A 27,583-nucleotide genomic window follows, 5' to 3' on the forward strand; every position below is an offset into this window, starting at 1 on the left:
AGGTAGGCTAGTTGAGAACATGTTCTCATTTACAACTGTGACCTGGCCAAGATAAAGCATAGCAGTGTGAACAGACAACAACACAGAGTTACACATGGAGTAAACAATAAACAAGTCAATAACACAGTAGAAAAAAAGGAGTCTATATACAGTGTGTGCAAAAGGCCTGAGGAGGTAGGCAAATAATTACAATTTAGCAGATTAACACTGGAGTGATAAATGATCAGATGGTTATGTGCAGGTAGAGATACTGGTGTGCAAAAGAGCAGAAAAGTAAATAAATAAAAACAGTATGGGGATGAGGTAGGTAAAATGGGTGGGCTATTTACCGATGGACTATGTACAGCTGCAGCGATCGGTTAGCTGCTCAGATAGCAGATGTTTAAAGTTGGTGAGGGAGATAAAAGTCTCCAACTTCAGCGATTTTTGCAATTCGTTCCAGTCACAGGCAGCAGAGAACTGGAAGGAAAGGCGGCCAAATAAGGTGTTGGCTTTAGGGATGATCAGTGAGATACGCCTGCTGGAGCGTGTGCTACGGGTGGGTGTTGCCATCGTGACCAGTGAACTGAGATAAGGTGGAGCTTTACCTAGCACGGACTTGTAGATGACCTGGAGCCAGTGGGTCTGGCGACGAATATGTAGCGAGGACCAGCCGACTAGAGCATACAGGTCGCAGTGGTGGGTGGTATAAGGTGCTTTAGTAACAAAACGGATGGCACTGTGATAAACTGCATCCAGTTTGCTGAGTAGAGTATTGGAAGCTATTTTGTAGATGACATCGCCGAAGTCGAGGATCGGTAGGATAGTCCGTTTTACTAGGGTAGGTTTGGCAGCGTGAGTGATGGAGGCTTTGTTTTGCGAAATAGAAAGCTGACTCTAGATTTGATTTTAGATTGGAGATGTTTGATATGAGTCTGGAAGGAGAGTTTACAGTCTAGCCAGACACCTAGGTACTTATAGATGTCCACATATTCTAGGTCGGAACCATCCAGGATGGTGATGCTAGTCAGGCGTGCGGGTGCAGGCAGCGAATGGTTGAAAAGCATGCATTTGGTTTTACTAGCGTTTAAGAGCAGTTGGAGGCCACGGAAGGAGTGTTGTATGGCATTGAAGCTCGTCTTGCTATGGCAATGTTAACATGTGTTTCCCATGCCAAAAAAGCCCTTGAATGAGTGGAAAAGAGAGAGAGAGAGAGAGCCCACCACACAATAAATACTCATACAAAACCAGTTACACATCAATTAAAAACACAAGTCCAATTCCTCCTCCACAGTAACTAAACACAACAGCCTCTGAATACCCCATATACTCAAAAACAGATCAATATTGTTGACAAGTTTATAATAGGCAAACTCAACACTTAGTCTCGCTGAAAACATTCCCAACAGCATTCCCACCACATCCACAGACCCCTGTCCCCGAATACTGTTCTTTCGGGTCTTCCATATCGCTAATTTTGCTGCCCCTAACACAAAATTGAGCAACACAACTACAGCCTTTTGACTGAACCTGTACTTTGACCCAAATATATACAGTTGCGAAGAGAAAACCTCTCCCAACGTTGAGAACCAATTAGTGATCAGGTCAATCATCCCGACCAACCTGGGACAGATGTGCCAGAGTTTCAGACTCAGCACAGAATGGACACCCCTCCCCAACAGTAGGATCCAGGTGTACCAAATGTATATTGGTGGCTATGGCTCCATGTATTATCCTCCATTGGAGGTTATCAATAGGCAGTTTATATAATGATCGCCAACAGCCTTTTGGGGAGGCACCTGGACCAAGCACACCCGCCCACCTCGTCGATTTCACCCCTTCCAGGGAAGAGGCATGGGACACCTTTACACATATTCTGTACATGGCCTTCTTTCCCACCTCCTTGAACTCCCCCAGCTCCGGGGTATCGAAGGAAAGCAGCATCCCCACGTCCTCCTCAAATGCCCTCGCTGCAGCACTAACAATCAGTGCAGGAAACACAATCCAGACCCTCCTTCCACCGATCAGAATTGGACGTGTCAGTCACATACTGCAGATGAAGCACTGGCAAGGAGTCACAGACCTCAGCGACGACCTTCCTCAGTAGGCGAGATAATCGGATCCCCGCTCTTTCTCCCAGCTCCTACAACAATCTGCTCCTGCTCCGCATCAGATGACCCAGCTTGGTACACCCCACACCTAACAGGCATGAACGTAGGCTGGCTGAACCCACAGCACGGGACTGGATGGCAGTGTTGTTAAAAAGAGGCTCTTAAAAAAAACACACCCCTGGTGGCGTGCAGGCGTTACAGGACTTGACAAGAACCCTCCAAGCCTGCATAACACACTCATAAAATGTAGTCAGGCCAGGCAAATCACCCCCCTTCAGCTTTAAGAGGAAAAGGTGCTTGTCTAAGCCCAAACAGCCCGCTCTCCTCATCAATATGTAGGCTGTTTTGACCCAGCTAGAACCGTCTCTGGCTGCTTGAAGTGGGAAAGCCATGATTCTAGAGGAAATGTCCACCAGGCCTTGCCCACCCTCATGCAGTGGCAGGTACAGGGCTGCAGCTTTAATCCAGTGTTGTCCAGACCTGAAGAAATATACAAGGGTCCTCTGAAGCTCTTGTATCAGACCCTTTGGTGGCTGCAAAATCATTAGTCTGTGCCACAGGGTAGAGGCATCAAGATTATTAGCTAGACAAGTGAATATCAACAGTAACATTATGGTGATCAGAGAAACCCACAGGAGTAATGTCACACCTTCCAACCCTACTACAGTAGTGATCAGAAACATACAACCTGTCTAACCTTCCAACCCTACTAGAGTAGTGATCAGATACATACAACCTGTCTAACCTTCCAACCCTACTACAGTAGTGCTCAGATACATACAACCTGTCTAACCTACCAACCCTACTACAGTAGTGATCAGATAAATACAACCTGTCTAACCTTCCAACCCTACTAGAGTAGTGATCAGATACATACAACCTGTCTAACCTTCCAACCCTACTACAGTATTGCTCAGATACATACAACCTGTCTAACCTTGCTGCACTGACACGACCTTCATGAACTTTTAGCCATGTGCACTGTCTAACTTTTGCATTCCTTACCCTCCACAGAAAGCTCAAACTCAGTTAATAGACCAGACAGGCAAGTGGCTGACCGCAGGAGTGGTTCTTCAGAGGTGCGATCAACAGTAAAATCCACTGTACAGTTCCAGTACCCCCCTAAAACCATACACCCCTCTTGGTCACACTGTCTTAAGGTTTCCTTTACTTTATCAAAAACAACAATACGCTCTGTACCCTCATTAGCAGCAGAAACATAAAAAATAAAAACATAACATCCACCTTGACCAATAAAACCCGACCCCTGACAATCTGTTGTAGATACCAGTCACCCCTAAGCCTGAGGAAAATAAGATTGCCAACCCAGCACTGAAATTAGTACCATGACTGAGTACATGCTGCCCCTCCCACCACATACCCCAGTCAACCTCATTTTCCTCATCACTATGCGCTTCCTGTAGGAAAACTAAATTAAGCCTTTTCTGTTTTATTACTTCTAATACCCAAGCCCTCTTATTCCTGTCCCTTCCCCCATTAATATTGAGAGGACCTACCCTTAGTAGCTCCATATAGAAAAGAGAAAAGAAAAGCAGAAGAAACCACAGAGAAACCAACGAGAAAAAAGACACCCTGTTGTAGATACCCTCACCAGTCTGAGGAACTGGCTCTTCAGATCCATCACTCGTACCATTATCATCATCATTATTTAAATAGTCTCTTATTAACCTGACCACGTTTCCCACCACCTTTTGCTGCTGCAAAAATTATTCAGCCCCTTTACTTTCAGTGCAGAAAACTCTCTCCAGAAGTTCAGTGAGGATCTCTGAATGATCCAATGTTGACCTAAATGACTAATGATGATAAATACAATCCACCTGTGTGTAATCAAGTCTCCGTATAAATGCACCTGCACTGTGATAGTCTCAGAGGTCCGTTAAAAGCGCAGAGAGCATCATGAAGAACAAGGAACACACCAGGCAGGTCTGAGATACTGTTGTGAAGAAGTTTAAAGCCGGATTTGGTTACAAAAAGATTTCCCAAGCTTTAAACATCCCAAGGAGCACTGTGCAAGCGATAATATTGAAATGGAAGGAGTATCAGACCACTGCAAATCTACCAAGACCTGGCCGTCCCTCTAAACTTTCAGCTCATACAAGGAGAAGATTGATCAGAGATGCAGCCAAGAGGCCCATGATCACTCTGGATGAACTGCAGAGATCTACAGCTGAGGTGGGAGACTCTGTCCATAGGACAACAATCAGTCGTATATTGCACAAATCTGGCCTTTATGGAAGAGTGGCAAGAAGAAAGCCATTTCTTAAAGATATCCATAAAAAGTGTCATTTAAAGTTTGCCACAAGACTTTGCTGTTGTTCTGGGATTGATTTCCACTTTTTGCACCAAAGTACGTTCATCTCTAGGAGTCAGAACGTGTCTCCTTCCTGAGCGGTATGACGGCTGCGTGGTCCCATGGTGTTTATACTTGCGTACTATTGTTTGTACAGATGAACGTGGTACCTTCAGGCGTTTGGAAATTGCTCCCAAGGAGGAACCAGACTTGTGGAGGTCTACAATTGTTTTTCTGAGGTCTTGGCTGATTTCTTTTGATTTTCCCATAATGTCAAGCAAAGAGGCACTGAGTTTGAAGGTAGGCCTTGAAATACATCCACAGATACACCTCCAATTGACTCAGATTATGTCAATTAGCCTATCAGAAGCTTCTAAAGCCATGACATCATTTTCTGGAATTTTCCCAGCTGTTTAAAGGCACAGTCAACTTAGTGTATGTAAACTTCTGACCCACTGGAATTGTGGTACAGTGAATTATAAGTGTAAATAATCTGTCTGTAAACAATTGTTTGAAAAATTACTTGTGTCATGCACAAAGTAGATGTCCTAACCAACTTGCCAAAACTATGGTTTCTTAACAATACATTTGTGGAGTGGTTGAAAAACAAATTTTAATGACTCCAACCTAAGTGTATGTAAACTTCCGACTTCAACTGTGTATTTGTGTTTTAAGCAGGTATACAAAAAAATAAGAATACGTATTTTAAGTAATGTTTCAATTGCAATTCTGGTTCTAGGCAAAACAATTCAAATACATACATAATGATGTATTTGAATGTATGTGGCTATGAGAAGTGTAACGTGTATGACAGGGATACTGTGCAACATGTTGAGTGTGTAAGGACCCATTTATATTTTGTATACAGCAGTACTGTGTATTGAAGACAATTTTCCCCTCTGAAACATTCAACTTCCTCATATGCTGGCATTATCACTCTCCATTAGGGTAGCAAAGGGTCAGAAACTTTCCAGGAAATTTCAGGAAATTTTCCATGGGAAGATAGGCCTGGGAATTTTGCTTAAATTCATCAAAAAAATTAGCTTATAACAGTGAACCTTTTTTAGTGGGATAGACATGTCAAATTTAGGTCTTTTGGCATATTTTGGTTAAACTATCCCCAATTCAATGGAATTGCAACCCTCTGCATGCACAGTGCACTCTTCCATCACATGTACAGCTGATTCTTAAGATGTTGCTATTGAGCCCACACTACTACACTGTCTGACCGAAGGACTACACACTTTCTGTTTTGATTACAATACTGGGTGGGGTGAATATATTTTATGACATACATTATTATTTGTTAACTAGTAAATAGTAGCCTACAGCAGTGTGTTTAAATCATTTTTAACTTGTTAACAATTTCTGCTAGTTATTTTTTGCTACCATGTGGCTTTTAGCTTGCTTGAGCCTGCTAACCGAGGAGTGTAATTCATCTGTTTCCATACATGTTTCATTTTAAAATACGTATCTTACAAAGCAGTTGTTTAATCTAACTGCTTAACTATTTATCTGTACAAGAAATTGTATTGGTTTTAAAAAAAAATCTTTATAGGAAAATGCCACAGGCACTATCTGATGTGTGGAGACATTAAACTGCAGAACATGTAGAAGGAAAAGCTGTGTATATTTGCAAATATTGTGCCAAATCATATGTGAAGAATGCAACACAGATGCAGAATCATCTGGCCAAGTGCATAAAGTTCCCTCAGCGCTCACAACAAGCAACCTCTACTTCTATTTGAGGTGAAAATTATTAATCAGACACCTTATCGATAGCAACAGCTCATGGTCCTCCTGGAATCAATCGTTTTTTTTGACTCAATGGAGGAACATCGTCAGAAAAATAGTGATGAATGTATCGCTCGAGCTGTGTATGCAACTGGTTCACCTCTGATGCTCACAGTCAATGTGTATTGGGAGAGATTTCTGAATGTTCTTCGCCCAGCACGCACCCCTCCAACCAGACATGCTTTATCTACTAATTTGCTGGATGCAGATTTCAACAGAGTTTAAGTCAAGCAAATCATAGAGAAAGCAGACTGTATTGCAATCATCTTTGATGGGTGGTTGAATGTTTGTGGGCAAGGAATAATTAACTACATTATCTCCACCCCTCAACCAGTATTCTACAAGAGCACAGACACAAGGGACCACAGACATAACGGTCTCTACATTGCAAATGAGCTGAAGGCAGTCATTAATGACCTTGTACCACAGGAGGTATTTGCACTGGTGACAGACAATGCTGCAAACATGGGTAGACCAAACAAGGCTGCTTGTTCTACCCTCACATCACACCCATTGGCTGTGCTGCTCATGCATTGAATCTGCTCCTCAAGGACATCATGGCACTGAAAATAATGGATACACTCTACAAGAGAGCCAAGGAAATGGTTAGGTATGTGAAGGGTCATCAAGTTATAGCAGCAACCTACCTCACCAGGTTGCTGGTGAGGTAGCAGATTCACTTGGTGCTGGTGAGCACCAAGTGAGAAGAATAAGAGCACCACATTGAAGCTGCTCAGCAACACCCGTTGGGGTGGTGTTGTCATGTTTGACAGTCTCCTGGTGGGGAATGAGTCTCTCCAAGAAATGGCCATATCACAGTCTGCCGATATGGACAGCCCCATCAAGAGGATCCTCCTGGATTATGTATTTTTGGAGAGAGTGGTAAGCAGCCTGAAACTCCTGAAACCGGTAGCAGTTGTCATTGCACGGATTGAGGGAGACAATGCCATCCTGTCTGGTCTGATGTTCAGACTCTGCTTGCAGATGTAAGGGAAGAAATATGTACTGCCCTGCCTACTTCACTGTTGCTCCAAGCAGAGGAAACTGCAGTTCTGAAATACATCAAAAAGCGTGAAGACTTCTGCCTGAAGCCCATACACGCTGCAGCATACATGTTGGACCCCAAGTATACTGTTAAGAGCATCCTGTCTGGTGCAGAGATCAACAAGGCCTATGGTGTCATCACTACCATGTCTCACCACCTTGGCCTGAGTGAGGGCAAGGTTCTTGGCAGTCTGGCAAAGTACACTTCCAAGCAAGGGCTTTGGGATGGAGATGCAATATTGCAGTCGTGCCAACATACCTTATCAGCCATCTGGTATGGACTTTGTGGATCTGAGGCTCTTTCCCCTGTTGTCTCTATCATCCTCCAAATTCCACTAACATCAGCCATCTCAGAGCGCAACTGGTCCTTGTTTGGGAACACACACACCAAAGCACACAACAGGCTGACCAATACAAGGGATGAAAATTTGGTGGCCGTCCGGGCAAATGTTTGCCTTTTTGACCCTGACAACGAGCCTTCCTCAACAAGGTTGGAAAGTGACAGTGAAGATGGGGCTTTAGAGTCTGATGTTCAAGAGGTGGACATTGAGGAGGTCCAGGGAGAAGACATGGAAGCCTGAGAGGAAGACAACCAAAGCTTTAGTTTCTAGACTATCATTTTACAGATGACAACGTTTTTGGGAAACGCGATGGATCATTGGGGAACATTCAATATTCTCTTTATTTTGTTGTTCAGTGAAATCATCCCATGTTTAGAGTCAACTCATTTAATTAAAGTTCAATTTGTAACTAAATATATGTACTTTTCTATTGGAAGGATTTAATCATTTGCAATGATGTCTACTTATGATCAGGTAAAATGTTTATGTTTCTGTCTCCATATGATATGGTAAATATATCCAATGCAAAAACCATCTACATTTAAATGGTATTAATATTAATTTGCATATATTTCCATTAATTCCCACCGAAAGTTTCCACCTGAATATTCCCCAAAATGTGCAACCCTACCCTCCATCTTATCAATTGTCTCTAAATGTTAAAGTATACAATATGTTGTACCGTATATGCTGTTGTCCTAAGATCCAGTCCTTAAAATAGTATAAGAGCATCTTGAACTCTGACCACTGAAAAGTATAGTGGAGCAGAGAGTTTATAAATTGGCTATAAAAAAACTCCAGGCATTTCCAAGGACAAAATTGATGGTCTTTGCGTTTCATTGCCAAGCCCTCATGTGTACCCACAAAGCCTATTATTATAATAATATCAATAATTTAGATTCTATTTCTATGTGCGTGCCCTGGTAATTTCCAGTCCTATCATAATACTGTGTTAATATGAAAGTAATAATAAAAACACAACAAGTCATCTCTTATAGTATGTCATTGTTCAACTTCCTACTCAAACCATCTCTTGAATTAACATCAATGTGGATTATGTGTTTTCATCATATGTACTTGCACATATAGCTTATGATACGCTACATGACCAAAATTATGTGGACACCTGCTCTTCGAAAATCTCATTCCAAAATCATGGGCAATAATATGGAGTTGGTCCCCCCTTTCCTGTTATAGCCTCCACTCTTCTGGGAAGGCTTTCCACTAAATGTTGAAACATTGCTGCGGGGACTTGCTTGCTTTTAGCCACAAGAGCTTTAGTGAGGTCGGGAACTGATGTTGGGCAATTAGGCTTGGCTCATATTCGGCATTCCAATTCATCCCAAAGGTGTTTGATGGGGTTGTGGTCAGGGCTCTGTGCAAGCCAGTCAAGTTCTTCCACACCGAACGACAAACCATTTCTGTATGGATCTTGCTTTGCACGGGGGCATTGTCATGCTGAAACAGGATATGACCTTCCCCAATCTGTTGCCAAAAAGTTGGAAGCACAGAATCGTCTAGAATGTCATTGTATGCTGTAGAGTAAATGTTTCCCTTCACTGGAACTAAAGGACCTAGCCTGAATCATTAAAAACAGCCTCCCCCACCAAACAGTCCACGTGTAATCACGCCAGACCAGGACCCCCACATCTGGCTTTTTAACCTGCGGGATAGTGGTGGGGTTATGGTATGGGCAGGCATAAACTACGGAAACAAACACAATTACACTTAATTGATGGCAATTTAAATCCAGAGAGATACCGTGACAAGATCCTGAGGCCCATTGTCGTACCATTCATCCGCCGCCATCACTTCATGTTTCAGCATGATTATTCAGAGCCTGAGCCTGTTTGGGATGCTCTGGATTGACGTGTACGACAGCATGTTCCAGTTCCCGCCAATATCAGCAACTTTGCACAGCCATTGAAGAGGAGTTGGACAACATTCCACAGGCCACAATCAACAGCCTGATCAACTCTATGTGAAGGAGATGTGTCGCACTGCATGAGGCAAATGGTCACACCAGATACTGACTGGTTTTCTAATCCACACCCCTACCTTTTTATAGGTATCTGTGACCAACAGATGCATATCTGTATTCCCTGTCATTTGAAATCCATAGATTAGGGCCTAATAAATGTATTTAAATTGACTGATTTCCTTATATGAACTCTAACTAGGTAAAATCTTTGAAATTGTTGCATGTATATTTTTGTTGAGTATAATAATCTGTAATGCACTCTGAGCCATAACAATTCATACTTGTTTTTACATCCTAAATAGTTGATCACACCTACTCAAAAGACAAACGCACGCACACACTCAGTGTTTGTTGTCTTACCTTAAGCAGTGCTGGATCTATCCCTTTGATTTTGGGTGCAGGGACAGGAGGCAGCAGAATCACCATCAATCTGAGAGGAAGAGGAAGAGGAAGAGATGAGATGAAGATGACTGTGTGTGTGTGTGTGTGTTTGTGCACATGCCTGTGTGTGTGTGTGCGTGCATGCCTGTGTGTGTGTGTGTGTCTGTGTGTGTGTGTCCTCACCTCTGCTGCTGAGAGAAGATGATGAGCATGAGGAGAATGGCCACGCCCACAGCCCCGAAGATCAGGACCAGAGTCACAGGGAACGTTGACTCTAGAACAGGATCATCATCATCAACTTAATCATCATCATCATCTTCATCACAGCCATCATCATCATCATGGACCATCATCATCATCACGGACCATCATTATCATCATCATCACCACCAACATATCTTATAATGAAGAACACTTATTTAACCATTGTCATTATGCAGTGATACTATCTTATCCTTGCACAATATGGCTGCCATGTTTGTTCCCAGGGACGGCAGTTGAAAAATCTGGATAAAATGGGCACTTTTACAGTAATGTTGATTAATGTGCACTGTCTCTGTAAAACTACATTTAATAGTGTAAACAACACCACCCCTCCTCTTCCCTCTGCCTCAACATGAGCCACTCTGTCTGACTCCACCCAGACCCCGCTCTACCACACCCTGCCTGGCCCCAACCTGCCCTGCCCGACCCCACCTGACCCCAACCTCTCACCTTTATTGGGAATCTCTGGCACGTGGACAAAGATGACATCACTGAACTCCCCAAAGTTATTGAAGGCCCTCATTGCACAGTGCACACGCACCTCGTACGCCTCTCCTGTCTGAAGGCCGTAGATAGACTGCTGGGTGCCAAACTCATGCTCCAACTGAGAGAGAGACGGGGGAGACATGGGAAAAAACATTTGTAAGAGAGGAATATGATGTAAAGCTATGAAATGTCCAAATAAAAAGTGATTATGTCTCAGAGTAAATGTGTTTCTATATACAGTCTTCTGTGCCACAAACAAACTTGGTACTGTCGCCGATTGAGGCAGTCAACAACAGAATCTCTCCACTTGTTTGTGTCTATGAGAGGTTGATCTGTCAGTTACCTTCCCTGGCCTTGCCCTCTAACTCCTCTGACCCCTGCCCCTCATCAAGACCCTGTTTTCCCAGAAGGCCTAGCTCTGGCTTCCGCTACGGCCCCATCAAAGCTACAGAGTCAGCTGGGTAATAGGCCGTCAGGGTGTGTGTGTGTGTGTGTGTCCCTGTGACTCACCACTTTCCAGTGTGAGCTGTTCCTTCTCCTGTACTGGACTTCATACACCAGTGTCAACCATCCAACGGATACGTCGGCCGAGGGCGGGGGTTCCCAGCTCGCCATGATGTCATAGTTCAGGCCCGACCGGCTGATGTTCAGCAGCGTCCAATTCAGAGCCACTGGCGGGTCAGGGTGCACTGGCAGGGACGAAAGGGCATAGGTCAGTATATGAATGACTGGCCAATAAATGACCAATAGTGTAAAGTGGTTTCCTTCTCCATATGCATTATGCACTGATGAGACAAGTCAACCAATTCAGAATTGTCTTCAACATAAACCTCAATTGGTTTAATCATGTGTTTTTGAGCTGGACTGGGACAAAGCCTGTACCCCTTGTGGCTCCCAGGACCAAAATCTCACGTTCCGCTGCTAGTCTATAGACCAGGGGTCCCCAACTACATTCAGCCGCCGGCAGATTGTTTCTTGAGCGGAGGGTCGAGGGGCCAGAACATAATTATAAATAACTTGTACACTGCAAATGGACCGCAATAAGCCCAAACAGATACAGTATTTGACTAAATATAATCATTTCATACCTTGATTACATTGGGATACGTTCACACGTGTCTCTATGGGAAGACTTGGGAACAGACTTCTTACATCACTTTGACCTGATTTCCTGGCGATTTTTTTTCCTGATGTATTTTCTGTCCAACAATAAAATGTTTTATTATTATTATTATTTATTTAAGAGTTCATTTATTTACTTTTACATGGGGGGCCAAATAAAATCATCCGCGGGCCGCCAGTTGGGGAACCCTGCTATAGAAAATGTCTATCACACTGTCCACCTTACATTAGAAGAGCATGTCTGACACCTGTCCCCGCCAGTGTACCTGTATCCACTAGTCCAGTCGGTGTGAAACCTCCGAATAATAACAACAGCTGCTGCTATGATCAATCATTATCATCAGTTCTATTCTGACTGAGGATTGTCCACCCCTCCTCCATCTGTTCATCCCTGCTGTCATCTTTCATTTCACCTCTGAACACAGGGTTTCTGGTAGAAACGGCCTCCATCCCTCAGCTATCATTAGTCCCACATGCTGATCGTCCTTCTCTGCTTTTGGAGGGGCGGGATGGAGAAGTTGCTTTACAATATTTCATTATTTTTCCTACGGTGTCGTCTAATATGGATCCTTGTCATTTCCACACATGTTCCCACTGTAAATTAGTATTAGTATATTAAAACTGTGGGAGCATGGTCTGATATTGACCAACATGCAACAGGACAATGCTGTTGTCCTAGTATTTCTGATAACGTGTTGGACCTCTAGGCCTTACTGCTCCCGGTCCTCCTGGGAACCCAGTGTGCTTACAGGTTTTCATTTCAACCCAATTACTTCTGTCAACATGATTTAACGAAACAGTAATCAACCCCTCATCCCACGACATGTTTGGATGGCCCCTCAACCAATCAGGTAGATGGACGCAACAAAGTGTTAAAGTCAACTGCCACTGATGATGTCAAGACTGAGACTTGATGACAATTGTGTATTTCAAACAGTCAAGTTCTGGATTTTTAAAAGACATCAGAGGCTTCCAGAAAATGAACAGGGATTTCATTGAGAACCCCACCCAGTAGGTAAGCCAGTCAGGCCCATTCAGATTCCTCAGTTCTGCATCTGGGCATAAAGAAGTGTCTAGGGGCTATCAACTAAGTGTTGTTAAGTACAACAGTCCATATTAGCATGTCTCTGTTGTGCCCTCACCAATGTCCTGCAATTCGAAGCACAAGGTATCGTAGGTTTTGTTCTGGCTTTCAGAGTGGAGCCGCACACAGTATTTGATCCAGATAACTGTGTTGTTCTTATTAAAGAAACACTCGTTCTTCACAGAGGAGGAGTAGTCAGGGCACTCCTTCCATTCCTTCGTCAAGTCATTCCTAAGGGAGAGAGAGAGGTATTTTAGAGGTCTATTATGCAAATATACATTTTAGAGGTATATATAGGCATACTCTCAAGTAGGGGTGTGCCGAGTACCCGGACAAAACGAGTATCGGAACGGATATGGAGAATTTTCAGAATACGATTATGACGCAAGTACTATTTATTATTATCCGTGATCAGAAAAAAAACACGTCAAAGTAAGTAAATCGCATTTAAATCACACTTCCTGTTTTTAAATAATGTATAATGAGATCGGCACACCCCTACTCTCAAGTCCGCATCGGTCATTCATAAAGAGAGAATAAAATTTAAACAATAAACAGCTCTCTCTCTCTGCTCACTTCTTCCAATACTGGATTTGCAGTGCTCCGGGTTCCGTGAGATTCTGGAAGCTTCCGGGACTCCACCAACACCTAAACGTCTCCTGTTCCCTGGACTTACACCCAGTCAAATGAGGAGCCTGGACGGAGGGATCTGAGGGAGAGATTTTTATATTGAAAAATACCTTTATTTGCCCAGTAGTTTGATTTCAGCACAATCTTTAATTCTGAGAGAGAGAAAGAGAGAGAGAGAGAGAAAGAGAGAAAGAGAGAGAGAGAGAGACTTCAATGATCACAGAGAAGCAAACTAACAAAATAACATGGGCTACTGCATAAGACAAGACACAGTATGTGACTCCATCTGTGGTATGGATCAAATCTTTCATTAGGAGAAATATGCAGGCCTCTGGGGTGTGGACTTGGAACAAACTTTGATATGGGGTGGAACTGAGTGTAATTGAGTTTGTGCTTTTCTCTGGGTTGAGACAGAGAGAAGCAAAGCATTTCATACAACAGTTAATCAATGGCTGTTCATACATATACATTCCAAACCCCTGCTAGCTGTGCTCTGTGCATTTCAATCAGACAGAGTATTACTACAGTAGAAAACAGTGACATTTTGAGTCATCAAATCTTGGTAGCAGGGCACCTGAGTGTAACCTAAATATACAGTTTCCTACTCTGTTTTTCCATTGCCACTTCTCTTCTATCCCTCATCAGCCACTTCTCTTCCTCTACCCCCTCTACACCCCCACCGGCCAATCCTCCTCCACACACACACCCCCCACCGGCCCATCCTCCTTTACTCTACCTCCTCCACACACACGCCCCCCACCGGCCCATCCTCCCTTCCTAGCCATTTCAATGAAAATGTACTTGTACACTTTTTGTTTGTGGAAATGCTTTGCATTTGATAAGTGGCAAAATCATCACCATCACAACCATTATCAACATGGAACATACACTACATGACCAAAAGTATGTGGACACCTGTACGATCATCTCATTCGAATATCATTGTCATTATTATGGAGTTGGTCCCCCATTTGGAATCATCTTCCCTACCTCTACCCCCCCCCCCACCGGCCTATCCTCCCTTCCTCTACCCCCTCCAAACCGGCCCTACCCCCGCCACACACACCCCCACCGGCCTATCCTCCCTTCCTCTACCCCCTCCAAACCGGCCCTACCCCCGCCACACACACACACCCCACCGGCCCATCCTCCCTTCCTCTACCTCCTCCACACCGGCCCATCCTGCCATCCTCTACCCCCTCCACACACACACACACACACACACACACACACACACCCCACCGGCCCATCCTCCCTTCCGCTACCCCCTCCACACACACACATACCCCCCCCCCCCACCAGCCCACCCTGCCTTCCTCTACCCCCTCCACACACATACCCCACCCCCCACCTGCCCATCCTGCCTTCTTCTACCCCCTCCACACACACCCCCACCGGCCTATCCTCCCTTCCTCTACCCCCTCCAAACCGGCCCTACCCCCGCCACACACACGCACACACACCCCCCACCGGCCCATCCTCCCTTCCTCTACCCCCTCTACACCGGCCCATCCTCCCTTCCTCTAGCCCCTCCACACACCCACCGGCCCATCCTCCCTTCCTCTAACCCCTCCACACCCCCACCGGCCCATCCTCCCTTCCTCCACCTCCTCCACACACCCCCACCTGCCCATTCTCCCTTCTTCCACCCCCGCCACACCCCCATCCTCCCTTCCAGCGAGTTTGTCATCCAGTCGTGAGGCTCTGGGTTTGGCACAACCATAAATTAGGGTCTGAAGGTGCCATTGATTTCTGCTCTCCCCTACTGAATGCAGCACAGAACCCAGAACCCACACAAAGTTATCTACTCTCATAAACATGTCTACTAAAATCTTCAAATACTAGCCTTGTACATTTTTTGTTTGTGGAAATGCTTTGCATTTGATAAGTGGCAAAATCATCACCATCACAACCATTATCAACATGGAACATACACTACATGACCAAAAGTATGTGGACACCTGTTCGAACATCTCATTCCAAAATCATGGGCATTAATATGGAGTTGGTCCCCCCTTTGCTACCTTCAATCTTCTGGGAAGGCTTTCCACTAGATGTTGGAACATTGCTGCAGGGAATTTCTTCCATTCAGCCACAAGAGCATTAGTAAGGTTGGGTACTGATGTTGGGCAATTAGGCCTGGCTCGCAGTTGGTGTTCCAATTCAACCCAAAGGTGTTCGATGGGGTTGAGTTCAGGGCTCCGTGCAGGCCAGTCAAGTTCTTCCACACTGATCTTGACAAACCATTTTTGCATGGACCTCACTTTGTGCACGAGTGCATAGTCATACTGAAACTGGAAAGGGCCTTCCCCAAACTTTTGCCACAAAGTTGGAATCACAGGATTATCTAGAATGTCATCGTATGCTGTAGCGTTAAGATTTCCCTTCACTGGCACTAAGGAGCCTAGTCCAGAACCATTAAAACAGCCCCAGGCCATTATTCCTCCTCTACCAAACGTTACAGTTGTCAGATATGTATTCGGGCAGGTAGCGTTCTCCTGGCATCCGCCAAACCCAGATTTGTCCGTCGGGATTGCCAGATGGTGAAGCGTGACTCATCACTCCAGATTAGTCAGCACTCGGCAGTCCCATTCTGTGAGCTTGTGCGGCCTACCACTTCTGAGCCGTTGTTGCTCCTAGACGTTTCCACTTCACAATACCAGCACTTACATTTGACCTGGGCAGCTCTAGAGGGCAGAAATTTGACGAACTGACCTGTTGAAAGGTGGCATCCTATGACGGTGCAACATTGAAAGTCACTGAGCTCTCCAGTAGGGCCATTCTACTGCCAATGTTTGTCTATGGAGATTGCATGGCTGTGTGCTCGATTTTATACACCTGTCAGCAACGGGCGTGGCTGAAATAGCCAAATCCACTAATTTGAAAGGGTGTATTTGGATACTTGTGTGTATATAGTGTATTTCTCAGTTTCTTTGTGATGTTAAATACATGTACATACTGCATTCAGGTTTTATGTGAATATGGGCCTACATCTCCTATTTCAGTGCATTCCTCTCTCTCGCCGTCTCTTCCTCTCTTTCTCTCTCTCTCACACCAAGGTCGATCTGTTGCTCCCTGCACTCTGTTATTTCAACCCTCCCTAACTCCCACCCCTTGAATTCCAGCTGCCACAATCAGAGTTACCGCAGACCTGGAAAGCCATGAGGCCACAACCTATAGCAAGGAGAATGGCCTACAAGTCAAGTCAAGTCAAAGTTTATTTGTCATTCCGTAATCACATGGCACAACACAGTAAAATAAAATGCTTACTTGCAGGTTCACTCTCGACAGGGTGCATAACAAGAAGTAATAGTTATAATAAAATACATATAAATACAGAATATAAATACAGTGAGGCACTTAAACAATGTTCGTTTTTGTGTGTTTGTATGTTTGGGCATATGTGCTAAGGTCTGAGAGTCTGCAAGGAGACTGTTGGTGTGCAGGTGGTCAGCAGTCATTATGTAGATAATGACCGTACCATCTAAAACCGTTGTGACATATCTTTTCCATAACCAAAAATATTGTATTTTCAGCTGTTTGAAGCTGGTGTACAAAACCGAAAGTAAAAGACGCAAAAAGTCAATTGTGGAACGGGAAGCATAGAAATAGCATATCTACCGCTTCTTAGATTTACTTTCAATGACAAATCTATAACTTACATATCTATGTGAATTTGGTTGGGTCGGCCAAAAAGTGACATATTGAAGCTTTAAGATACTCAGAGTTAAATATTAATTTTAAAAAATCTAACCCCTGCCAACTGAAAGATTTGATTAATGGTAGAGATTCATCGAAGAAAACACGTACAGATGTAGGATCTTAATTTGAGACAGTTTTCTATAACAAGAATATAATCCTGCCGCAACAGGAAATGTGAATTATTATGTTTATTAAAAATGTATGGACATTTTTGTAGGGGTTGATACATTTTTCATTAGGGCAAATCAAGTCTGACATTTCTATGTGGAAATTACAAACTTTAGAAGCCTTTTTAAAACTCAAATACACGTTTGTATGTCCTGCTTTGCAGGATAATTCTCAGCAACAAAAGAGTGATCAAATTAAGATCCTCCATCTGCATTTTAAAACAACTTGCCAAGGCAATTACTGTAAAGCTAAACTAATAGGCTAAGCATGAATGGAAATATTGCATTAAAGAACCTTTCCAAATGGATTAAAGAAACATATGGGTAGACGTCTGAACAGTAAATTGTTTACGAATGTCAAATCATGACCTTTTCTCTCAAAATGTATCAAAATAGACTAAGATCAAATAAATCTGAGTCATGATACCATAATAATAATAATAATAGTAATAATAAGGCCCCGTCAAAAGAAAGTGTGCTCTATCGTAGCTTGTGTACTAGGCTAAGTAAGTGAAAGGATTGTGATGAACTAATGCCGAAGTTGTAAAGTTGTAAGTGGTTTTATATAAAAGTGTCTGCTAAATTACCATATAATGAGGCAATTCTCCACTAATCTATCACCAACGGGACACATCTATCCAGCCTCCCAGCCTAAAGTGAGTCAGATGTGAAAGGTCTGAGGTGAAACGGTCTCCTGCATGCTCATTCAAACCTTTGATGTGTACATTTTTGACAACTAAAGGTCCAGAGACCTTTGTCAGTAGTTTTTTGTGATGTCATCTACCGCCAGGTACAAAATTATTGGCACACTTGATAAAGATGAGCAAAAAAGGACAAATAAATAATTCTCTCTCTCTCAAACAGTGTTTGCCTGCATTTCTTCCTCCATACAGCGTAGCTAGGAAACAAGAGTCACTGCCCAGATGTCAGCTTTGGTCATCATGCATCATACAGACCCTCACCAGTCAAAATAAATCACTTTATGGGAGTACCAAAGCTGCCTGATGACTAGTGATAAATCCTAGTTTGAAAAGAGCAAAAGGCATGATAGGGATGAATCAGTGGGTATATTGCTAAACGGTAAGTTAATTACCCTGAAGAGGCTAACGCTGACTCATTTCCAACTCATTTGGTAAATGCCCAGCTAACAAAAAATGTTCCCTTAAAAGGGAAATGTTAACATGTTTCAACTCATATTCATCATCTCCAGCACCACCCCAACATCAACACACATGTATGTGAAAATGGCACATTTCTATGTTTAGTAGTAAAATAGATATGGCATCATCAACAAATGAGTTGATGTTGACGAGACGGGTTGGTTGTTTTAGCAACAAAAATGATGTGTGTGCGCAACCATGGGGCAAAACAGATGAGGTTGGCTTAGATTGTTGACAACATGTAAGCTATATTTTTTTTTTGGGGGGGGGGGGGGGGGGGCAAATTATGGGGTGGCAGGTAGCTTAGTGGTTAGAGCTTTGGGCCAGTAACCGAAAGGTTGCTAGATCAAAACCCAGAGCTGACAAGATGAACATCTGTAATTCTGCCACTGAACAAGGCAGTTAACCCACTGTTCCTAGGCCATTATTGTAAATAAGAATTTGTTCTTAACTAACTTGCCTAGTTAAATAAAAAAATATTAGCCTTGACATGAAATCAGTTAAGACATGGTATCAATAACAAGATGAAATGAGCTACTTACAATTCCCCACATAGCAGTTTCTTGTCTTTCTTGCTAGCAATCTGTCCATCCAGAATTACAACAGGCTGACTTCTGCCCCATGGAAGCACGCACATCATTTTGTGACGTTATAAGCCAACCCATCGATTAGTAGGCAGTGCCTACTCATAATTGGTTAAAATGACATGATGCACACCGATGATGCCATTGGAAACACATATCTTCCTCTATCTTGTTTACTACCAAACATAGAAACACCCCATTTTCACACATGTTGATGTTGGGGTGGTGCTGGAGAGGATGAATATGACGTTGAAACATTTAGAAGACATTTCCCTTTAAGAGTCTCATTAGGTCAATACCTAACATTTTCATAGGAATGTTCCAGTAATGTGCAAGGACTGTTTCCAAGAGACAATTTCCTTAATGTCAAACAGATCTTACCCAGAATGTGGTTACCATGTTCTCAGCATTTTCAATATTAATGTTCTAGACACTTTTCATTGGAACGTTCCAGTGTCCAGTGTTCTGAGGGTTAGGAGAATATTCCATCAACGTCACACCTTCAACGTACACAGATCATGCCTACCATGTTCTCTGACAATAAGATAATGCTCTTGGCATGTTTCGTGGGAACGTTGCAAGAACATTCCGGTGTCCATAGAAGTTGAACCTGAGGCCGACGTCGGCGCCCCCCATGGAAATACAATTAGCATAATACAAAAATCCCCATAAAAATCTGTCAGTTTGAACTAGAGATTTGTTTTTTGAATGCGTCTCAATCACCACATCTGCCCATGTCGCACTACCGCATCTGCCCATGTCGCACTACCACATCTGTCCATGTCGCACTACCGCATCTGCCCATGTCGCACTACCGCATCTGCCCATGTCGCACTACCACATCTGCCCATGTCGCACTACCGCATCTGCCCATGTCGCACTACCACATCTGCCCATGTCGCACTACCGCATCTGCCCATGTCGCACTACCACATCTGCCCATGTCGCACTACCGCATCTGCCCATGTCGCACTACCGCATCTGCCCATGTCGCACTACCGCATCTGCCCATGTCGCACTACCGCATCTGCCCATGTCGCACTACCGCATCTGCCCATGTCGCACTACCGCATCTGCCCATGTCGCACTACCACATCTGCCCATGTCGCACTACCGCATCTGCCCATGTCGCACTACCGCATCTGCCCATGTCGCACTACCGCATCTGCCCATGTCGCACTACCGCATCTGCCCATGTCGCACTACCGCATCTGCCCATGTCGCACTACCGCATCTGCCTATGTCGCACTACCGCATCTGCCCATGTCGCACTAACGCATCTGCCCATGTCGCACTACCGCATCTGCCCATGTCGCACTACCACATCTGCCCATGTCGCAATACCGCATCTGCCCATGTCGCACTACCGCATCTGCCCATGTCGCACTACCGCATCTGCCCATGTCGCACTACCGCATCTGCCCATGTCGCACTACCGCATCTGCCCATGTCGCACTACCGCATCTGCCCATGTCGCACTACCGCATCTGCCCATGTCGCACTACCACATCTGCCCATGTCGCAATACCGCATCTGCCCATGTCGCACTACCGCATCTGCCCATGTCGCACTACCGCATCTGCCCATGTCGCACTACCGCATCTGCCCATGTCGCACTACCGCATCTGCCCATGTCGCACTACCGCATCTGCCCATGTCGCACTACCGCATCTGCCCATGTCGCACTACCGCATCTGCCCATGTCGCACTACCGCATCTGCCCATGTCGCACTAAAAGTATTTAGTCAGCCACCAATTGTGCAAGTTCTCCCACTTAAAAATATGAGAGAGGCCTGTAATTTTCATCACTTCATTTTCATCATCATTTTCATCACTTCAACTATGAAAGACAAAATGAGAAAAAAAAATCCAGAAAATCACATTGTAGGATTTTTAATGAATTCATTTGCAAATTATGGTGTCGTCCAGGTTAGGGGAGGGTCTGGCTGGGGTAGGCCGTCATTGTAAATAAGAATTGTTTCTTAACTGACTTGCCTAGTTTAAAAAAAAGTAACTCACAACAATACACAAATCTAAAAGTGAAATAATAAAGTCTACATGCGTGTGCTGTCCGAGTTAGCATGCATTTCTACATGCATAAAAAGGATGTTCACAATAATTAAAAACAGCCTTTTATTGTCATTACATTCACAGGCTCATCAGAATGCCATGTTGGCCTTTACAGTTTCTTCTTCATCTAGACACACCAGCTAGCTGCAGTCTGATCCTTGCCTTAAATGTTTCCCATCATTAGATCCTTGCCTTAAATGTTTCCCATCATTAGATCCTTGCCTTAAATGTTTCCCATCATTAGATCCTTGCCTTAAATGTTTCCCATCATTAGATCCTTGCCTTAAAATGTTTCCCATCATTAGATCCTTGCCTTAAATGTTTCCCATCATTAGATCCATTGCTCCCTTGTAACTACTGTGCTTAAACCTGTAGCTCTGAATACAGATGTGATTAGCTAGTAAGTGCCCTATATCCATCCCCATAGGCCCCATGTAATATCCCTCTGCTTTACAGGACATTCTGTCATTTTAAAAGCATGTCCTTTCACCAACCATGTTGCTCTCTCCACTTAAGTGTCCAAATCAGTGGGATTGAATGTGATTTCCGTGCAAATTGAGTTAGGCTACATCCATTCAGAGCATGACATGATAAAGGCCACAGCTTTTTACACACACATTAACGTGCACACAAACACACACAAAAACACTGTACACACAGACTAAACACACAGAACAGAGGAAGCTGTTGTTTCTTACTAGTCTCTGAGGTACGCTGGCAATTCTTTGCTCTTAGCTTTCTATCACCAGTACAAACCAAATTAAATGCTACTCAAGGCCATCGCACTGTGTATACACGTCTGCAGGACTGATCCATTAAAGCCAAACAGATGAGCAAGACAGACAGAGTGAGTGTTATAACAACTGTGTTTACTGAACACTGATTCTATTAAGTAGGATGATAATAGCTAATAATAACTGTTACAGTGAATGTGTGTTGACGGGGAAGGTCTCCTCTGACTGGGGTGTTCATGCAGCATTATTACATTAGTAACCATAGAATTAGGATTATAATACCAATAGGATCTCTATGACATTAACCATATCCATCATTCTCACTCATCTGACTAATTAGCAAATGATGGAACACAGTATAGTTTGTCACCACGCTGATAAGAGAGACGTGGGACAAAACCCAATCCACAAGGCTGGGTATGTCTTACAATATGGAATAGAGTGAGACACACACACCAACATACAGTGCCTTGCGAAAGTATTCGGCCCCCTTGAACTTTGCGACCTTTTGCCACATTTCAGGCTTCAAACATAAAGATATAAAACTGTATTTTTTTGTGAAGAATCAACAACAAGTGGGACACAATCGTGAAGTGGAACGACATTTATTGGATATTTCAAACTTTTTTAACAACTCAAAAACTGAAAAATTACTTTTTTTATTTTTATCAAAATGCATTTTTTTTGGCAGACATGCCTTCTCGAACATGTGAACTTTTATGTGCCTTAATAACAAAATTGTATGCCATCTGTAAATACGAATACAATTGATATATTACGAGCCTAGTTGGTTTAGCCAAAGAAGACATTAACCTTCCCGCTCGCCATGATTGGCTGAGATAATGAGTGGGCTGGACATGCCGAGAGATGAGTTTGTATTGTTCTGCCATATAGCACGCTTCTGTCTATTTGAGCTGGACAGTATGTCTAGGTAATCCTGGCTAACCTGGCTTTAAAAAAAATGTAGCATGTATTACAACCGCATAAGTGTTGTTCTCCACTTTCTGGAGGACTGAGTTTTGAAATCAGTGGAATTTGAGTGTGATAGCTAAGGAGATGGAGAAAACACCTGTCTCCGGATTACATCTTCAAACTAAGGGTAACCATGGTATCTGACAGGAGACACGTCCAACCATGAATAGTCTAGCTAGCTACATTTTCAGATATTACACATTTCTAATTGACAGAAAGAGCCATTTGCTTGGCTAGCTAAAGCCTAATGTTAGCTAGCTAATGTTCAACCTGGTTGGTTAGCTACCTGCAGATTCATGCAGGGTAGTAATGTCATGAGTTGTGATTATGGTTCATTGTTTACCATACTAACTAGCTAGAGGGGAGGGGTTTTGAGTACAGATTTGAAAACCTCTAGCTGGCCGGCTGGCTAGCATTATGTGTATGAGCTTATTATTTGTATCTCAGAGCCATTTGCTTAGCTAGCTATAGCCTAATGTTAGCTAGCTAACATTAGATTACCAACCAGGTTCACTTGTAGATTCATGCAGGATAGTAACATCATTATGTGATTATGGTTCATTAGGGTTCATTGTTTACCTAACTAGCTAGCTAACTACATGTCTTAACAAAATAATCTACTATGCAAGTAACCATTTAGAGTGCATTCGTAAATTCAGTCTGGCCATCTACACCGGTTTCAGAGCACTCTCGTCTGAATGTGCGAGACAGCGCAGAATAACTGATGAATTTACAAATGCTAAACACCCGTTGAATATGGCCGGTGTCAGTAAACTCATCAGCCAGAGTGTCTGCTGTGCGCTCTGAACGCGAAGTGCTCTGAATTTACGAACGGGCAATCTGACAGCACAGTTGCAGTCACCAACGCTGTTGTTGTTGTTGCTGTTCTCGCTCACTTAGATGTCTGGAAGTAGCTAGCAACTTAGGTTGTGTGCTTGACTGCTGTTAGTACATTCGGATGAACCCTTAAAGAGATGGGTGGGGCTAAAGCTTAAGAGGTTGTGAACGATGCTGAATGGGTGTAGACAAAGAAGAGCTCTCCAATAGTCGTACCAAAACATTCAAAGGACATTCTCTCAAAAGTTAGTTTACAAGTTTATCGACTTTCAAAGCAAAATTACTTTCACACTGTTCCTCAACTGTAGTTTTGTAGCTCTGAGTCTTTACTTTTATCAAATGTAAAAAACACAATTAAATATTTTGCTACATAAGACCGATTTGAGCCGGACGATCACATACGGTCTTTATATTAGATAAATCTCAAGAAAGGAATAAAGGAAGGGACTATTCACACCAAGGCTAGTTGTTGAAATCGTCTTCTCCATCATGATACGTGAACAGGATCTCGTGACCGATGCCGATGTCCCGGTGCCTTGGATTAGCATGATTTATTATCCTGATTATCCTTATTATCCTGAGCTGGTGCTTGAATTGGAGACCTGGATTTTAACCCAAAAGTTCTCTAGTAGTCACTGCTTACCTGCAAAATTGTCGCATCAGATACCTCCATGTTGTCATTCAGTGAAGCCTGGATGGTAAACATGGGTGTACTTTTCAAAAGGGGAGGGTTGGAGGGGGGTTGAGTACAGATTTGAAAACCTTCCCCTAGAAACCAAATGGAGTGGCAGGACATTAAGATGCTAATTCTTAAGCAGAGTTTTGGCAAACTATGTATATCTACGGTTCTGCTGTGTCACCATGACCTGCTGGCCCATATGTCTTCCTGGCACCAACCTGACACACACACACACAATTATATTCAGGAAGTGGCTGAGATTTAAAATCATCGATGTAGGAAGTGCTCCAATAGAACTTTTCTCAAATCTAAACATATGTTTTTCAGAATATGAAAAATAAGCCTGAATGACAAAGAAATGTTAATAAAGTACACTACCTTTTCAAAAGTGTGGGGTCAAACTTAGAAATGTCCTTGTTTTTGAAACATTAAAATAACATCAAATTGATCAGAAATACAATGTAGACATTGTTAATATTGTAAATGACAATTGTAGCTGGAAACAATTGTAGCTGGATTTTTTTATGGAATATCTACATAGGCGTACAGAGGCCCATTATCAGCAACCATCACTCCTGTGTTCCAATGGCATGTTGTTAACTAATCCAAGTTGATCATTTTAAAAGGTGAATTGATCATTAGAAAACCCTTTTGCAAGTATGTTAGGACAGCTGCAAACTGTTTTTCTGATTAAAGAAGCAATAAAACTGGCCTTCTTTAGACTAGTTGAGTATCTGGAGCATCAGCATTTGTGGGTTCGATTACAGGCTCAAAATGGCCAGAAACAAATAACTTTCTTCTGAAACTCGTCAGGCTATTCTTGTTCTGAGAAATGAAGGCTATTCCATGCGAGAAATTGCCAAGAAACTGAAGATCTCATACAACGCTGTCTACTACTCCCTTCACAGAACAGAGCAAACTGGCCCTAACCAGTATAGAAAGAGGAGTGGGAGGCCCTGGTGCACAACCTATCCAAGAGGACAAGTACATTAGTGTCTAGTTTGAGAAACAGACGCCTCACAAGTCCTCAACTGGCAGCTTCATTAAATAGTACCCGCAAAACACCAGTCTCAATGTCAACAGTGAAGAGGCAGCTTCTGGATGCTGGCCTTCTAGGCAGAGTTGTAAAGAAAAAGCCATATCTCAGACTGGCCAATAAAAATAAAATATTAAGATGGGCAAAAGAACACAGACACTGGACAAAGGAAGATTGGAAAAATGTGTTATGGACAGACAAATCTAAGTTTGAGGTGTTCGGATCACAAAGAAAAACATTTGTGAGACGCAGAAAAAATAAAAAGAGGCTGGAGGAGTGCTTGACGGCATCTGTCAAGCATGGTGGGGTAAAAGGGATCTTGAAGAAGGAAGGCTATCATTCCATTTTGCAACGTCATGCCATACCCTGCAGATGGCGCTTAATTGGATCCAATTTCCTCCTACAACAGGACAATGACCCAAATCAGAGCTCCAAACTATGCAATAACTATTTAGGGAAGAAGCAGTCAGCCTGTATTCTGTCTATAATGGAGTGGCCAGCACAGTCACCGGATCTCAACCCTATTGAGCTGTTGTGGGAGCAGCTTGACAGTATGGTACGTAGGAAGTGCCCATCAAGCCAATCCAACTTGTGGGAGGTGCTTCAGGAAGCATGGGATGAAATCTCTTCAGATGACCTCAACAAATTGACAATTAGAATGCCAAAGGTCTGCAAGGCTGTAATTGCTGCAAATGGAAGATTCTTTGACGAAAATAAAGTTTGAAGGACACTATTATTTCAATTAAAAATCAATATTTATAACCATGTCAACGTCTTGACTATATTTCCTATTCATTTTCCAACTCATTTCATGTATGTTTTCATGGAAAACAAGGACATTTCTAAGTGACCCCAAACATTTGAACGGTAGTGTATATTGGGTCATATCTTAAGCTGTAGGCCTGAATAGCCTAATTTCCACAAGAATACAAACGTTGAGCTCAGCTGTAGGGTAAAAAACACATTTACATCGTAAGCGGTTAAAAAGACACTTTAAAGCACGTGTCAAACTCCTTCCACGGAGGGCCGGGCGGTTGCAGCTTTTCGCTTCTCCCCTGTACTTGATTGATGAATTGAGGTCACTGATTAGTAAGGAACTCCCCTCACCTGGTTGTTTAGGTCTTAATTGAAAGTAAAAAACTAAAACCTGCAGACACTCGGCCCTCCGTGGAATGAGTTTGACAACCCTGCTTTAAATGGTCTTTTTAACTGTTTTTAAGGGGGAAATATGCTTTTTACCGTACAACTGAGCTTCACCGTTTGGAGTCGTGTAAAGTTTTACAGCCCTGCTTTAGAGGTTCATGCTGAGGCATCATCCTGGTTTTGAAGTGAACAGATGAGGATGAGGTATTGGTTGTGTATGTAACATTTGCATGTGTATAAAGGAAGCTTCAGTGAATTATGCCCCTATACTGTACATCATCAAGTTAAAGGTCAACTAACCATAAGGTGGACAGGCTGAGGGGCCGTGTTAGACTACACGCTGTTTTCATGGACAGAAACGAAGCACAGAGAGACACAGACGGACGGGACAGACACACTGAACACCAGATTCACACAAGGGATTGTAAACAGGTGTTAAAAATAACTGCCAACACGCACACTCACCTATGTCTTACTATACTTGTGAGGACTTTTTGGGGATCAACAATTGATTATCATTCAAAATCCTACTTTCCCTAACCGGTAAGCCAAACCCTTAACCCCCTAATCCTAAAATAGCCTTTTTTACAAGTGAGGACCGTCAAAATGTCCTCACTAACCTTAACCCCTGGGCCTAAAATAGCCTTTTTACAAGCAAGGACCGGCAAAATGTCCTCACTTCTGAATTTGAGTTGGTTTAGTATTCTAGTGAGGACTTCTGGTACTCACAAGTACAGTAAAATGTGTACACACACACACACACACACACACACACACACACACACACAATGTCCATAACAAACCAAACCCCTGTGTTCAGATCTACAAAGACAACTTCAACACACCTCTAAGAAACAAATAGAATCCCCTATAAAAGTTAACTGGAGCTCTATCTAAGGTTGAAAATCTATTCAACTTGTCAATGTTTACACCGTGCTAGTCCATATTCACAAACTACTGTCTGCACACCA

General features: G+C 43.2%; 1 protein-coding gene across 2 annotated transcripts in view; it reads right to left on the reverse strand.

The window, feature by feature from the left end:
• Nucleotides 1-27,583, reverse strand: part of LOC100135988 (growth hormone receptor) — a 74,302-nt gene that overhangs the window by 6,885 nt on the left and 39,834 nt on the right. For both annotated transcript variants that reach the window (XM_021622098.2, XM_021622097.2), the window contains 6 exons: nucleotides 13,475-13,607; nucleotides 12,957-13,129; nucleotides 11,203-11,381; nucleotides 10,657-10,810; nucleotides 10,126-10,216; nucleotides 9,922-9,991 (listed from right to left, as the gene is read on the reverse strand). In XM_021622098.2, coding sequence (XP_021477773.2) covers nucleotides 9,922-9,991; nucleotides 10,126-10,216; nucleotides 10,657-10,810; nucleotides 11,203-11,381; nucleotides 12,957-13,129; nucleotides 13,475-13,607 — 800 coding nt within the window. The remainder of the gene's footprint in view (nucleotides 1-9,921; nucleotides 9,992-10,125; nucleotides 10,217-10,656; nucleotides 10,811-11,202; nucleotides 11,382-12,956; nucleotides 13,130-13,474; nucleotides 13,608-27,583) is intronic.

This window comes from Oncorhynchus mykiss, chromosome 11, assembly GCF_013265735.2.
Source record: "Oncorhynchus mykiss isolate Arlee chromosome 11, USDA_OmykA_1.1, whole genome shotgun sequence".
In the NCBI taxonomy this organism is placed as follows: Eukaryota; Metazoa; Chordata; class Actinopteri; order Salmoniformes; family Salmonidae; genus Oncorhynchus; species Oncorhynchus mykiss.